Here is a 16302-nt window from a genome sequence, read left to right on the forward strand (position 1 = left end):
CTTTGTACATACCAGTTAAAACAGCTTCGAACTTAACAGCCCCACGTATCACTGAACACAAGGATTTTCTAGGAATTAAATTACTTTACACTTGACGGACATAAAACTGATGTAGATTTTTAGCATTGTCACAATAAACAGTATTAACATCTGACCAATGACAAAAACTCAAACAAAGCATTAAATCAAGTTTTTTATTGGTTCCTTGACCGTGTGAACTCGACTTTCACTCAACATTTTTATTTTTATGTTGGAGAAATAAAAACGACAAACTAGTGGAATACATAACTCAACAAATAAATACTTTCAGAGATGTAATTTTTGGTGACTGGACATAAGTGGGAGTCATGACCCACTGTCCTGGCTGAACCCTTCCAGCTTGATTATAAAATACAGACTGAATTAAAAGTGAGAGGCTTTTTGTTTTCAAGGGGTTTAACTAATAAAACTATTAAATGTTACGTGCAGGATCCTGTAGATATCTTTTTATTTGGAGGATAAACATTTGAAAGATGGTTTAAATACGTATGTATCCTGAAAGCTTTAAGCAAGAAGAACTGGTCTGACAACATCATTTTAACATGGAGATGTTTAAAATGATTTTACCAATCACTTCTTCTCAGATATATATTTAAAAAACAAGCATCGTCCATTTTGCAGAATTATTCTCAAAACTAAAAGGTCATTTAAGTGAACTGATGTAAAAACAACATGTCTGGATGGAAACAGATTTTATAATCTATTGAATTTACATAATGTTGTTTACATGGATATAAATAGAGTTTTTTAAGCTACAGCTTGTTTGGTGGCTATAGATACATATGAATATCTGTGTAGTTTTGTATTGATCGAGCAAGACGTAGGACATTAACACTCTGTGCATTATTATTTCTGTAAACACGACACAACATTATAAAAGTCTTGTTTTAGTTACTGACGCTTCTTCGTGTTTAGTTGACTGCGGAACCTTTCACCGCTGGAGTCCGACTCCTTCCGGTCAGGTTAGGAGTGAAAACCGGAAATTACGCAAAAGGCGCGAATAGGAATAACATCAACAAGGAGAAGATTTTCAATGTTCGCTCTTTAACTCATTCGATCGGTTTGTCATTAATCCAGTGAAACATGTGAAGACGGGTCGCTGCTCGCTCACCGCACAGCGATTACTATTGTTTCTGAAAGATTCTTTTAACTTTGTGGCTCATTTGAATGTTTCCTCTCCTTCCCCGTGAGTCTGACAGCAGCGTCACTTTCACAGTTTTATTTCGATCAGAGTCCCTCGACAACACATCGCGACGTTGAGCTAACACTCAGTTCAGACTGTCCACTGGCAGATAGTTGTATTTCACCGACGGTAAGAGGAGGCGAGTACCAACCGGCTGCGCTAATATATAAAGATAACTCGTAAAACAGGTGAGATTGTGTGTTTAACTCTGTCCCGGTCTACAGACTGTTTCACATCTGCTTTACCAAGAGTCATAGATTCATCAACGACCATTGTTGTCAGTGCAGCTGCTAACCCTGCTAATGCTATGCTATGCTATCATAACACACGTTAAGGTCGATCATGTCCAAAGGAGACAAAGGAGGCTTCATTGTGAAGTTTGTGGAAAGCGAAGGTCGAAAAACAGAGTGTGCTGTCAAAGCTTATGAGGTAAACTCTCCTGCTCCGTCTTGTCATTGCTCTCCTGTCTCTGGAGTTAACGATATAACAATAATAATAATATTGTTTTGTGTTCAGGCCATTTTGGAGCTGCAGTCTGACAAGTACCTGAAAACCGTCGAGGAGGATGCAGTTATGCAGATGGACCAGAAGGACAAGTCTCTGTTTGTGTTCAGCTCCTTCACCTCTCCGGCCTTTCTGCACTGCGAGAAGGTCTCAACCACACACGACAAATAAATCCAGAATGTCACAGGAATAGATGAGACGCCATAATGGAGATATTTCTTTTCCCCTTTCTGTTATTTGTCTTGTAGCTCGGCTGCCGGGTCGTTAGTCCGCTGGTGGTGTTGTTCTGCCTGCAGCAGCAACGTTGTGTCCCCAAAGCAGAGAAGCCCGTCTACAACATGGCCATGGCTGACGTCACTGTTTCCTGCACCAGCCTGGACAAAGCAACACGGGTCGGTTCACTGCATCTGATTATAAATGGTTGCTCTTTTGAAGTCAGCACTTGAAAATATGTCAAACACGTTAGTGAGGGTTTGAAAGATAAAGAAGTAAAATATGAATCAATAATCAGTGATGGACAAAAACCATCAAGCACTAATAGTTTTTAACTGTTGATGTTAAGTGTCTGGGATTTGTTTGTTATGGCTTTTTATTTTTTTATTTTGTTGTACAGATACAGTAAAAGTTGCAGAAATGTCTCCTTTACTTCTTTGTGAAACTTGTAGTTATGTGTGAGATTATTTTTGGTGTCTCTCACCTACAACAGCTTTCTAATGCACGTTGAGAAGATTTTAGTACTCCATTAACGCATAGTAGTATTAGAGCTAGTTGGGAATCTTATATCATAGAGGATAAAGTTGTGATTTATTTCAGTCTTTGAATGTCTGTCTCTCTCTACAGTCCGAGGTGATGGATCTGGTGCAGCTCATGGGTGGACGAGTCTATCTTGACCTAAATGTGTCTGTCACTCACCTGATAGCCGGAGAGGTGGGCAGCAAGAAATACCTGGTAGCTGCCAGCCTGGGTAAACCCATCCTGCTGCCCACGTGGGTCAAAGCCTGCTGGGAGAAATCTCAAGACAGGTATACTCGCACTTAAAATTCCACCCACTTCGCCTTTCTGATATCTGCATGACACGATTCGTTAACCTGGTTGCATCATAGCAGGTTACATGTACATAGAAATATGCAAATCTTTCTGTCTCCCTCAGTCTTTTCAGGTATACAGAACTACCCATTGAGGAGTATCTGTGCCCAGTGCTGCGTGGCTGTACTGTGTGTGTGACTGGCCTCTCTAGCACCGAGCGTAAAGAGGTGCAGCGGCTCTGTGAGCAGCATGGAGGCAGCTATACGGGTCAGCTCAAAATGAATGAGTGTACACACCTCATCGTCAGCGAAGCAACAGGTCAGTCACCTGCAGTTTAAGAACTCAAACTGAATAAAACTTTCTCGCTGTGTTCATGAACTTGGTACCATCATTAACGTCAGTTTAATTCAGAGTATTTGTATTTGGTTATAGGTCAGAAGTACGAGTGTGCTCGGAAGTGGAACGTGTATTGCGTGTCCCTGCACTGGCTGTTTGACAGCATAGAGAAGGGCTTTTGTCAAGACGAGAGCAGGTACACCGTGGAGCGCAACACTTCAAAGGCAACTCGACCGCACACTTCTACCCCTACAGGCTCCAGCAAGAAGGAAGGTTAGCCACAAATGCAAGATTGTTTTTTACTACATTTAATAATGTTATGTTACCATTTCTGATTTGCAGCATTAGACCTATTAAATATAATGATGTTTTTTCTAACACTAGAGGGTCCATCTCTGTTGGGCTTGAGCCACATCTCTGTCAATGCCAGCGTGACGATAAATGACACGGCTCTGACCAATTGCACCATCAGCCATCTGGAGGCTCCAGACCGGATAGATAACCTGGACTTTACCGTCTGTCCAGCTGATGATATACTGGATGGCTGTAAAGTAAGTAAAATATTTTTTTCATAAAGAGGGGAAAATTCCTTCTCCACTATTTTAATGTGGATATTTTAATGTGGATAATGTGAAAGGCAGAACTGAGACTTATTCCACATGTCCACTGTTGTACAGCTGTATCTGTGTGGCCTGCCGGGGAAGAAGCTGGAGAAGCTGCGGCGTCTCGTGAACGCTGCGGGTGGTCTACGCTTCAACCAACCCAGTGAAGAACTCACTCATGTGGTCATGGGAGAGCTGGACCAGGACGTAAAAAACTTCATCTCCAAAGTGACTCATAGGTTTGAACGACAGGGATTACTACTCTTCATAATATTTACTGGCTCCAGTTTAGGATATGGCCTGTTGTAACTTTTCAACCTGCAGAATGATCAAAAATACTAAATCCATTTAACTTTTAAAAAATTTATATGATACTAATATTTTTTCTGTTTTACTTCCCAGGCCGCATGTAGTAAAAGTACCGTGGCTGCTGGACAGTTTCACCAAAGGCAGTTTACTCCCAGAATCAGATTACCTCCACCCTGACTGTCTTCCCCCTGCTGCAGCTTCTGTAACTGTGTCGCGCCGTAACACTCTCACCTCCAGGCCATCAGTCGGTCCCCCTGCAGCCAGCCCTCGCACTCCAATGCGAGCAGAGGAGGATCTGTTATCACAGTATATGGATGATGACCCAACAGTAGGTATGTAGAGGGTGTTTCTGTGTGTGATGTAATTACAAATCATTAAGTTAATGTTCAAGACATCTGAAGCCTGCTGGTTATATCTTGTTGCACTTTTATCCTCCAGTTGACATGCCCCCGCCAGAAACAGAGCAGAGGAAGTTCATGAGTACAACGGCAGAGCCTCAGCCTGAACCGTGGGCACCAAACCAGACCAGAGGACAAGAGCCAGACTCGACCCTGCAGGAGGCCAGTGCGGCCGGACTGTTTGTTGGGAAATGTTTCCTACTAGTGGGCTTTGGCACGGAGGCCGAAACCCAGCTCTCTCTGCTGGTGACAGAACATGGAGGCAGGGTGCTGATGGGTCGCACACGGGTTGTGGCTGACTATGCTGTGGTGCCACTGTTGGGCTGTTCAGTGGAGGCCACAGTGGACGAGGTGGTCACTGATACCTGGCTGGTAAGATCACACTGTGATGGAAATTTATCTTGAGTTTCTCAGACTGGAGTTGTCTTTAGTTCATTTAATAGAAAGCTCTGCAGAGGGTTGCACAGTCAGCATAAATGCTCAAAGTGGAACAACACCGAATAGGGAAAGAAGAAGATTTTTGTACAGTCAGGTAAACAGGAAACTTAAGAGACAACTGTTCCTGAGTAATAGCATAAAAAAACTGAAGCCACCTGTAGTCTGGTTAACACAGGAAGCTGTCTGCTCTTGCTTCTGCATAAAAGAAGTTTGCTACTGCACAGATCAGGGTCAACAAGAGGATCATCATCAAGAGAGGACAGGAACTCTGAGGTTACATCTGCCAAGTGCATTGCAACAGTCAGGGCATTTGATAGTTAAGGGTAAAAAAGTAAAAGGAGTCTGTCTAGTTTCGAATCGTCCATCTGCACGTACGCCAGACAGTTCCTCTTATGCAAGCACGATTGTGTTTTTATATAAGTTATTGTTGAACACAGCACACGTGCATGTACATGTTTTTAATGCATTGTTTTGATTTCTTCAACAAGTGAAGTCGTCGAACTAACAATTAAATGTTGCTGTGTTCATTTTCAGGCCATGTGTGTGGAGAAAGAGTTTGTCCTGCCACTTTCCTCCAACCCTCTGTTCACCCCTGTTCCTGTGATGGATGGACGTTTTCCTCTCAAGGATTGTGTTCTCTCCATCAGCCAGTTCATTGGAGCAGAGAGAGAGTCTTTGGTGGAGCTGGCAAAGCATCTCGGAGCCAAGTATGACTAAGCCGAAATGAAATCTCACAAAAACTATTCTACTTTAAATTTACCTCGTTTAAACATTGTTCTTTTATAAATGAATTCTCTGCTGCATACTACTTACCCACATGTGGCTTATCCTCTCATTGTGAACAGCTTATGCTAAATCTACATCTTTTCCTCTCTCCCACCTGCAGTGTGCAGGATTACTTTGTTCGTCTGGCCAACCAGAAGAAAGGCATGCTGGCCAGCACTCATCTGGTGTTGCAGAGCCCTGAAGGCACAAAGTACCAGGCAGCAAAGAAATGGGGGCTTCCTGCCGTCACCTTGCACTGGATATTAGAGTCTGCTCGGAGCGGCAGGAGAGCAGAGGAGGAGAGATTTCAAGTAGACCTGCCCCCGTCACCAGGTGAAAATGAGTTTGTCTGTGCTGTTCTGAAAATAGCATCGTGTTTGTTTTAGTAGCATGGACTGGATATACTGATTTTAATATTTTTAAAAGTTTTTAAAATGTACATATTTTGTTATTGTCAGCTTATTTCACAATAGCATTTATCTAAGAGCTTCTTTGAATATCGAAATAAGATATTTTGAGTAAACTTACTAAAGAAACTAACATATAAGCTCATGTTTACCAACTATATGTTGCATTCATTTATGTTTTTTTAGTGTATAGACAGAAGGATTTTATTTTGCGTCTGATCACAGGCTCAGCTTTCATTGATCTCTATTTTCTATTTTGTTATTCCACAGAGAGGGATGATGAGAGTTTTGTTGGTGGTTCTCAGAAACCAAGTATGCCGCCTCCAGCTCGTTCGTCTCCAGAGATCCCTTTGCTTGGTTTCCAGAGCGGTAAGGCCGTTACCCCGCTTGATGTAGGTCGCTTCCAGAGCAAAGTGTTCCACTCTGTTTTGGACAAGATGAAGCCCAGTGACAACATGAGCACCCCAAAACAAATCCAGGAGGGCGGCAGAAGGAACCCCCTTCAAAAGGAGCCGTCCCTGCAACTGGACACTCCGTCTCGTTTCCTCAGCAGAGACCAGCTCTTCAGGCCCTCTTTTAATGTCAAGGTTGGGACTGACTGGAGGAAACAGAATTCAAGAAACATGATGTTTATATAGACTTACAGCCGTAAAATTCAAAAGCTAATTCATGAACTGTTTCATTTATGTATAGGATGCACTAGGAGTTTTGGAGACGCCAGGTGGGAGATCGAAGCCAGGAGAAAAGGTGGAGACTCCTCTGACTGATGTCATCAACAGGAACTTGAAGGTGGCATTGGCTAATAGCTCTCGCAGTCAGGTCTCAGACATGCAGGCAGTCTCAGCTAGTCCACAGCTCACAAAGACAACTGAGAAGGAGGTAAAATAGTCAGAAAGCCCTTACATACACTCTCACTAGCACATATTACACAAACAATATTCTCTGTGTGATCCATATTAATTTTTGCACCAATTTTGTTTTTAAAGCCTCCAGAAAAGGAAGCTCCTCCCCTGACTGGTGTTGTGATCTGTGTGGGAAAGAAACTCAGCAAAATGCAAAGTGAACTAAACGCCATCGCCGCCTCGCTTGGAGCTGACTTCAGGTATTCAACAAATGCTCAGTTCTTATCTTGATGAATATGGATTAACAAACACAGTGCACACACGGAACACAACATCTTTTCATTACCTTCTTTTTAGGTGGGCGTGTGACGATACAGTGACACACTACATCTACCAAGGTCGTGTGGGAGACAACACCCGCGAATACAGAGGAGTGAAGGAGAGAGGACTGCATGTGGTCTCCCAGTCCTGGCTGCAGGCTGTACGTGTCCTACTATCAAATATACACACGTTATCCATAATGTATCCTATATTCTGATTGCAGATCATCACAAATCATATTTTAGAATTCAGGAAAATTTGTGATCAAATAAAAATATGTTCATCCATTCGTTATAGCCATTTATTTCAAATAGGGTCCAATTCATAAATCACAAAGGAAAAGAGCGTTTTGTGTGTTCCTGACAACAATCAACTTGTGCCGTTGGTACAGTGTGCTGATGAGGGAAGGCACGTCGCAGAGTCTCTGTATCCTTTCACCTACAACCCCAAGATGAGCCTCAACCTGAGCCAGGTGCCCAACTGCTCCCAGAAGTCTCCACCTATAACACGAACACAGCTCAGAAACATCTCTGAAACTAGTGAAAACAAAGTGAGTGTCATTATATAGTCTGTGTCGATTTGTTTCTCATAGGAATATTTTATCTTAGTTATATGACCCTGTTAATTATGTTTTTAAATGATCTATCCCTCAGTCTGAGCATGTTGCCACAGAAGAAGCTACAAATCTACGTCATGTTAGTGATGGAAGTGTAAACCAAGATGAGATGAATGATACAGCAGAAAGGAGCGGTGGGTGTTTTTTCCCAAGCTTTTGCTGCTTCATGTTAAATGCAATATTTTTTAAAATAAAGATAGTTATATATTTGATTAATTCCCCTTTTCCAGATATTTCAGAGACTTTGGAGATGAGAGAGAACCTGCACAGGCAGCTCCAGGAGATCATGTCAGCCACCAAGTTGACGACAGGGAGGCGAACCTCAGTCAGACTAACCAGGAAGGGGTCAGGGGGTGCAGATTCCAGGCCCCACACACCCGATGGGAGCCGAGTGGGACGTAGTGGGAGTAGGCGTACTCTGGAAGCCCTGAGGTAAGGAGGTCATGTAGTGAATTTCAGTCAAAGTGGTGAAACAAACATCCACCTACCATGCATGTTACGTCCTTATTCCTTGTGTAATAGCGACTGATGTGTCCTAATTCCAGAGTTTCCAGAGAAGCAGCCATGGACATTAACACAGAGCCGTCTCAGAGCGAGCAGATAGTTTGGGATGACCCTACAGCCAGGGAGGAGCGGGCTAAGCTGGCTGACAACTTACAGTGGCCTGGTAGCCCCTCGCAGCATTCTGAGACCCTCGCACCTCCACCTCCCCCCACTGCAGAAAACGGCCCCCAGTTCAGGGATTCCATGACCGACTCTGAGCTGGTGGAGATGGGTAAGAGATCAGGAAGCCGAACTAAAAAGACTAATTTCACCAATAATGTAACCGATGGAGACGCGTGACTTCAGTTGTAACTTGACTTTCACTGTAATCGCTCTGTCCTCCTGCAGCTGCTTGTGATGTCATTGAACAGCACATGGGCCAGAAGTTCACCACCCCTCCATCAAAAGAGCCTGAGGATGACATCCTCACTCCTAAAGCCCCCAGCATCGCCTTCCCCCTCGCCAACCCCCCAGTAGCACCAGAGCCACAGGTACAGATTCATCTTTACGTAAAGAAGTTGATGTGTAAATATTAACTTTCATCATCAGTGTAACTTGGTTCAAACTACAATGGATATGATTTTTAGAGTTTACCTTTTTTACTCTGCACCTCAAAGCGTCTCTTACAGTCGAGGCCAGTGCAGCTAAAAATATCTTTCTTTCTCTCAGGAGGAGCCAGAGGAAGATAAGCAGCCACCCAGATTCCAGCTTTCCTCTCTCACCCCTCAGGAACGCATTGATTACAGTCACCTCATAGAGGAGCTGGGTAAGAGTTCTGCCTAATTAGGGTTCGAACAGAGTTCGGGTCAGGCCTGAAGTCAGAGGAGTTAATCCCTGATGACTGAAGAGGAATATCCGTCTTCCTCCACCAAAAGCACAGCTTTATCAAATGAGTCAGGTTTTCACTTGTCACGACAAGTTGAATCTTACAGAGAAAACAATTTAGAATCATCAAGAACAAAAAGGAACAGATAATAAAGTGGAGACGAATGTCTTTATTAAGTACATTGCTGACATGGACATGTAACAGTGTGCAGTATACCATCTGTATAGTCGGACCATCAGTTTCTGTCTCTTTATATTTTTAGGCGGCATCATCCTGGACAAGCAGTCATTTGACCCCAGCTGCTCTCACATCATCGTCGGGACTCCTCTGCGCAATGAGAAGTACCTGGCAGCAATGGCAGCTGGAAAATGGATCCTGCACCGCTCGTACCTGGAGGCCTGCCGATCTGTGGGTTGCTTCATCCAGGTCAGAATTTAAAGATCGCACCCCAATGTTTTAGTGCAGACGACACCGAATTTAAGTTAATGGAACAGCTCATATAGAATTAAAGATCCTTTACTGGTTCTGCAATTGCATTGTGTATATTTCCAGATGGACTTTTTAAGAGATTAATTTCTGTATGTTTTCAAAAAAGGCCTGAAGTTGTTTGTAGTTGTCTGAGAGTTGCAGCTTTAGTCTTTGAAACTTGACCATAATCTGCATCAGTTTACTGACATCTCAATTTTTATTATGATAATAATCTTTTTAGATTTCTCAGTTTAACATTTCTTGTTGCACAGATTTGTACTCAAATATTGTAAGATAATTGATGAAAAGTATTCTAAATCAGATTTTCCACTCGTGTGTTTTTGTTCCAGGAGGATGACTATGAGTGGGGCAGCAGCTCCATCCTGGATGCGTTACCCTCCATCAACTCCCAGCAGAGAAGACTGGCATTGGCTGCCATGCGCTGGAGGAAAGCTCTGCAGGGACGCTCTGAACAAGGGGTACATATACACTTATACAATATTAACACGACAGGCGACTATGACTTTTTCTCAGTTGAAATCAATTGGGTTGAAACATTTGTATTTTTCAGGGTGCCTTCAGTGGATGGACAGTCATGCTGAACATCGACCAGAACAGAGAATCAGGCTTCAGGCGGTTACTGCAGAGTGGTGGAGCAAAGGTCGGTGTTTGTTTTATTTGTTGTCCTAAATCTGAAGTCACGTGTCCTTCACCCTCTCGTGTAGTTACCAAATCAGCGAGAGTGCAAATGTTGATAAAAGGGAAAGATCTTAAAATGTTGTGTTGAACTGAGGCTCAGTAGAAAATCTGTCCTTCGAAGAAGCTGCAAGTTGAAAAAAGTTCATGTTGGGAGATAAAATGTTGAAGTTCCATTTCTTATCTGTACTTCCTGTCCAGGTCTTGCCCAGTCCCTCTCCATCCTTGTACAAAGAGGCCACTCACCTGTTCGCTGACTTCAGTCGACTGAAGCCTGGAGACTTCAGAGTTGACGTATCAGAGGCCACCACAGATGGTGTCACATGCTTGAAGCCGGAGTACATCGCAGACTACCTCATGCAGGTTAACGGAGCTCTTTCTATACGTTATCACTTGACTTCTGCAGGTCTCTTTGTAATGATTACATAAACCTAACAAGTAGTCTCTTCAGTATAACCACGGCTGCATGTTATAGTTGAACAAGGATACAAAACATGGCGACGATGGACGGTAACAGATGTTTTATTTATGTATTCTGTTTTTTATTCCCTGCGTATGAGAAACTTTGACCTTCCCAGAATATAACACAACTTTATCTTAAAGTCTTTTCCTCCGTATGCTTGGGTCAGTGTCAATACTGCTTGAAATTGCACATTACTGTGCTGACACAGCCCTTTTTTTCATCCTTTCCTCCAGGAGCCCACTCCACCTATTGAGCCGTACTACCTGACCGAAGCTCGTCCAGAGGAAACTCCAGACACTCCGTCACGTAAACGTAAAGCAGCTTCCGACACATCCAGGCTGAAAAAGAGCCGTCTGAACTGAAACTGTTATATTTGTTACACTAATGTGAAAATGACTGTAAAATTAGACTTGTTACAAAATGTCCTGTATATAAATAAAATACATTTAGCACTGTTTATTTTTCTTCCATTCTGACATTTCCATATACCAGCACTGCAGCTGCACCGTGAGACTGCAGCTGTGATGAGTGACTCAGTGACGGTCTGCAGAAAATGTTGAGTCACGTTTTGTAATTGAGTGCAATGGTGTTTTCTAACCTGTAGGGGACAGTGGATCATCACAGTCTGATTCAGACTGACTGAATATAAAGGATGACGCTGTATTAATCCTTATGTCTGATTTCCGTCCGTGTTTGTCTTTGTGTTATTATTTTGGTTGTTTTCTAATTGCAAACAGCCTCAGTAATATCTCTGGAACAGGAGCTGTTGTGTTTCTGGTGATGCTGTCTGGTTCATTCAGTAACACAAAGACGTCATCGTGGCTGAAAAAACTCATGAAATCCATTTAAATTCTAAAACAGGGTTAAAACAAACATGCTTTTCCCCACCCAGTGATTATGATCTGCCGTTCATCTCCCACGAACAGTCAACACCAGATTTAGTTTACCTGCTGTTGATTCAGGGCTGTGATGCTGCTTCATTCTAAGGTGTCTGCCGAGGTCAGAGGCCCCTAGTTTCCTCCCATATGGACGGATAAGTGGTTTAACCACAGGACCAGCTGACAGACTCGTGTGTTGAGCTGCTGTTTGAGAGGTGACAGAATTAGAGGATGATAAACTGGGTTTATTTTTACAAACCACTCAGGAGTCTTTATATTACATGCATCAGCTGAATGGGGAAATAGTGTTATATGCAGGAGGTATGCATTTCAGTTGATGCAAGAAGTATTTAGTGAGAAGTTAATGATTTAAAACATGATTTATGAACCATCCAACCGTTTCATAGTGATGTTTAGTGTCTCTGCCGAACATTCTCTTCTCCCTGCTGCTGTAATGAAAACCATTTGTAAGCTGCACAATGATAAGAGACATATTTCAACCTTTCATTGTACTTGGTGCGAGTTTGTCCTCTCAGGTCAGGATGTCTGAACTGTTTTCATTCAACAGGTGTCTCCTGGAGGTGAGCTGCTCCCCCTCTCCTCTCACTGGCAGGTGACCCGGAGTCTCCTGGCGCCTCCATCGCTCCTCATCCCGCAGCTCTTCCTCCACTGTGAGGTAACTTTCACACACACACACTCACAGAGAGAGAGAGAGAGCATGAGTCTCCGCTCTGGGAGGAAACTCTGCAGCAGCCCTCATTAAAATTCCCTGTCCGTACACTCACCACACAAACCCTCCTGTCGTGGGTGGCACCGACGTCCTGCGCGCCTCGTAATTGCGCACCGCGGATCTCACTTCCAGCGGCACCGGCGGCCGCGGATCACGCAGCCGTGAAGGCGGAGAGAGAGGCTCTGCACGTCCCGTGATTTACTGCCGAGAAAGAGGAGAGGTGCGTCCCCGGAGGTCCAGCGAAGGGTGGCGCCCTGCGCATCTCATCCAACGCCTGGACTCACCGTGTCGCCTCCCAGGGGCCCGGGGGGACCCACAGTCACAGCCCGCTCCTGCAGCTCCTCTGCCCCGGTCTCCACTGGCTCATTTCTCCGCGGTGACCGGCAACATGTGCGCCTGGGTGGTGTGAAGTGGACATTTCCCTCGGATACGCCAAGTACCCGACGTTACGACGCACCTTGTGTAATAGGTGAGTGCATCCGTGTATATTTCTCCACATCTGACAGCTCAGCTCCACTTTGTGCCTCTGCTGTGTTTTATTGGCTGCTCTCACTTCACCTCTGCGTACTGATCATGATCAGCGTCGGATTTGTTGGAAGTCCTGCTGGCTGACAGCTTTCCAGGTTTCACGAGCATCGGTGACAGTCACAGAGAAAAGCATCAAATCACTGTTGGTGCTGCATCCAACCAAACACCGCAACACATCTGAATCCATCAAATCCAAACGGGATCAATGCACTTCATGATCTAGATACTGACAGAGACAGAGCAGATGTTGAGCTGCTGCAGGGGAAGATTCCTTGAAAGCAACATTTTCATTGGAAAGATATATCTGATTTTATTTTGTGTGGGATTCAACATTGTGTCTCCACAAATCCCCAAAATGTGGAGGGTCATAGGTAATCAGGAAAATGTTGTGTTTAGACTTTGGGTGACACTTTAGTCCTGAGTAGATTAATGGTAAAGACTCCTTGCAGTTGCTTGCTCTCGTCTCAGTTTATTTACAGCAGTGGTCGGCTGTTTTAACTTGAGAAAATAAAGTTTCTACAGGAGAGGGGAAAACATAAATCTTCCAACCTGAGTATCTCGACCCTGAGTGGCCTTCAAGTGGTTTTATGTCTGGGGCAACATGGCAGCAACAAAGCAGATAATAGGAGAAGCTAAAGACCACCACGAACAAGCCGGCGTCACCAAATACCCCATTTGAATGTGGGAGCTGCAGCTTTGTTTTCAGGAACACTGGGATCATATAGAAGCAGAGTTTAAAGTGTTTTCTAATTGAACCTGTCGGCCACTCTCCCCATTGAGACAGGAATGTTTGGCTGTGTGTTCTCCACAGAAACCCCCCGCTCCTTTGTTCTGGGGGGACAATCCTCCAGTGCCATGTGTGCAGTGGTTGGGGGGGGGGGGGGGGGGTGGAGCGGGGTCAGTGGGGGTATTGACATATGTGGCTGACAGCTTCCTCAGGGCGAGCTGACATGCTGTGATACCATGAATAGGTATTAGGGGACATATGAGCGCAGCACTTAACCCTAATGAGGACATGTACGCTCTGTGCACGAAGCTCAAGGAGCAGTCGTATATCACCAGAGAAATATCATGCGACGCCAACAGCTCTGTCGTTAATGTAACTTTGGTGCATAATGATGATTTGTGCCATAGATGCTTCTTCTTCTTCTTCTTCTTCTTCTGGGTGCACGCAATTGAAAGAGTTTCGTTTGTTGGCATCAGAAATTCCAAACTCTGGTGTTTTTCACTGGACTGAGTTTGATCGATTGATATTGTTTGAGGTCAGATGTTTTGACGGCCTTGAGGGGAAAGTCAAAGAATCATCAATGTTATTAAAGTTCATCCAAAAGAAGAACACTGATGTTTACAAAACCTCACGACAATGCATCCAGCAGGTGATGAGACGTTTAACAAAAGACACAAATGTCAATCCGAAGGTTGCACCAGACATGAAGTCTAGAGGATCATCATAGTTTGTAGGATTCATCCTCTGGACACAACGAGCGTCTGAACGAAATGTCATCGCAATCGATTCCAAGAGTTGCTTTGGCATTTCACTGTGACGGATGTGTTGTCTGAAAATGAATGAAATGAATCAAACTGGTGCTGGAAGGAAGTCGAGGGATTATCAAAGTCTGTTGGGTTCATCTTCGAACCAGTAACGGTGACTTCATGGTGATCCATCTAATACCTGTTGAAATGTTGATTTCTATTCAGCTGGCATGAGTTCTGTGTTCTGGTCCTCAGTTGTCAGGATGTATTGATTGGACAGAACAAGTCATTTGAAGGAATCTGCTGCTCACACCACCTCATAAAGGTAAAACTAATAACAAATCCCGGAGGGTAAAATGTCCGCCAGTCATTTCAACATCTTTCAATGTGGTGAGATATCCACTGTCAACATTAGGAAGAATTTTCAGAGGACGGCAGCAGAACAATCTCTGCAGCTGCTCTTTTATCACCAGCGTCAGGAAAAGTCTATGTTAACAATGAAAACCACTCGGAAAATATCAACTTTCCCATCCAGAGCGACAGACCGCCCTTAAACAAACTTATCAGGGACGTTCCAGGAAAAGGAAAAATCTGGTTTTGATCTCCTGCAACAGAAAGTCTGAGCTGATGGGAAAGTTTCGGGGGAATGTGGCAGTGTCATTGTGAGCAGGTTTCATGCTTGTACATAAGCATCCGTCATGACCGCCGGAGAGTGGTACATGAGGAGGAATGCAGCCCCCATGGGCCCCTCATGCTGCACCATGTGCTCAGGATGGACTTCGCACCTTCCTCCAGCCTGACCAAACAGCAAGTGGCCAAAACAGGATTTCACCTCGGCAAAATCCAGCTTGTGTCTGTGTTTCTCTTTCCTGCGTTTTCTAAATGCCAAGAAGCATTAACAAAGGCGCTCAGCTGCTTTCGAAATTACTTTCATTTAAGCTGAGAGAGGGGCTCACACACAGGAACCACAGGGGGAGGTGCCTCGCTGAAAAGCAAGCGAAAGCCGCCTCATTCAACCAGTAAGAAAAATAAAACATTCCCCCTCCTTAGCCACTTATGATCCTATCGGCTAAAGAGTGTTCCCACAAGACCAGAGCCTGGGCTGGTTCTGCACAACTGCTTGGCTTCAAAAAAATAGAAAAAGCTCTTTCTTTCAAGGTCCTGACATTTGAAAGCCATTCTACTGTATACAGTGGTATCAGAGCGGGTTGTTTGCCCTCTGGGGGTATCAGAGGGAATAAAACCATGTGGTGCCTCAGGTAAACAAAGGTCTGGAGTTTGTGGGGGAGGCAGGAAGCTCACCTGCCCTGACTGAGGAGCAGAGGTCACAGGAAAGGCAGATAGAGGAAGACGAGGAGGTAATGAATAACCCACCATTACGGTGATTAAGGGGGGCAATGGGCACGGTGAGATAAGAGCGTGGTGACCTTCCGAGCATGAGGTGTTTACAGGGGGAATTCCTCACATTCCTCAGCTGCAGCCATGCCACTCCAATCTGCACCTCCACCCACTGATGGTCACCCTCTGTGCCAAGAGGGACCCAAAGGCCCGGTAGTTCCTTTGCAGCAGAAAGCCTCAGTAAATGAGTTATGTAAGGAGATTTCTCAGTTGTTGCTTTAGAGACTTTTAGGTGCGTTTGATTGAGCTGATACACCGAGCTGAGCAATATTTTCTCTGGATCCTCGGAGAGATGGAAATCAGCTTTTTGAAAAATGACCAGACTTTTGATCGACTTGTGAGTTTCACTTCTTTGGTGTTGGTATCCATTTAGCTGAACTAGTGATCACTAACCTCTGGAGGGATAAGGTTAGATATTATTGGCGTGGTGTTAGTTTCATGTCGGGTACGGTTTTGGTCAAGTCGACTATCATTTGATCGGTCCTGAAATATCCTAACAGCTGTTTCATAGAT

General features: G+C 44.3%; 2 protein-coding genes across 7 annotated transcripts in view; both read left to right on the top strand.

Annotated features, from left to right (window-relative positions):
• The first annotated feature begins 1017 nt into the window (after positions 1-1017).
• Positions 1018-11239, top strand: topbp1 (DNA topoisomerase II binding protein 1). Its single transcript, XM_020087811.2, has 28 exons — positions 1018-1410; positions 1558-1651; positions 1739-1873; positions 1975-2118; positions 2567-2748; positions 2877-3070; positions 3185-3361; positions 3473-3639; positions 3766-3929; positions 4093-4331; positions 4438-4769; positions 5370-5542; positions 5722-5933; positions 6278-6594; positions 6701-6886; positions 6994-7109; positions 7207-7330; positions 7562-7720; positions 7824-7920; positions 8017-8218; positions 8332-8561; positions 8678-8820; positions 8999-9095; positions 9418-9581; positions 9974-10102; positions 10195-10284; positions 10521-10682; positions 11016-11239. Exons 2-28 carry the CDS (start codon positions 1565-1567, stop codon positions 11142-11144), a joined length of 4551 nt encoding a protein of 1516 aa, XP_019943370.2. The 5' UTR covers positions 1018-1410; positions 1558-1564; the 3' UTR covers positions 11145-11239.
• A 1008-nt stretch (positions 11240-12247) lies between these two features.
• tmem108 (transmembrane protein 108) overlaps positions 12248-16302 on the top strand; it is a 38624-nt gene continuing 34569 nt past the window's right edge. For 3 of the 6 annotated variants that reach the window (XM_069512633.1, XM_020087167.2, XM_069512640.1), the window contains exon 1: positions 12345-12859. The gene's annotated coding sequence lies outside the window, so the exon portion shown is untranslated. The other 3 variants (XM_069512636.1, XM_069512635.1, XM_069512638.1) reach the window with 3 other exon arrangements.

The sequence above is a fragment of the Paralichthys olivaceus genome, chromosome 17, assembly GCF_024713975.1.
Source record: "Paralichthys olivaceus isolate ysfri-2021 chromosome 17, ASM2471397v2, whole genome shotgun sequence".
Taxonomy (NCBI): Eukaryota; Metazoa; Chordata; class Actinopteri; order Pleuronectiformes; family Paralichthyidae; genus Paralichthys; species Paralichthys olivaceus.

What these genes read in the sequence shown, in the direction of transcription:
- topbp1 (XM_020087811.2), top strand. Translation starts at nt 1,565, where the DNA reads ATGTCCAAAGGAGACAAAGGAGGCTTCATTGTGAAGTTTGTGGAAAGC. An exon ending in TCGCTTGGAGCTGACTTCAG is followed by an intron (nt 7,110 to 7,206) that starts GTATTCAACAAA and finishes CCTTCTTTTTAG; the next exon opens with GTGGGCGTGTGACGATACAG. An exon ending in TGATACAGCAGAAAGGAGCG is followed by an intron (nt 7,921 to 8,016) that starts GTGGGTGTTTTT and finishes CCCCTTTTCCAG; the next exon opens with ATATTTCAGAGACTTTGGAG.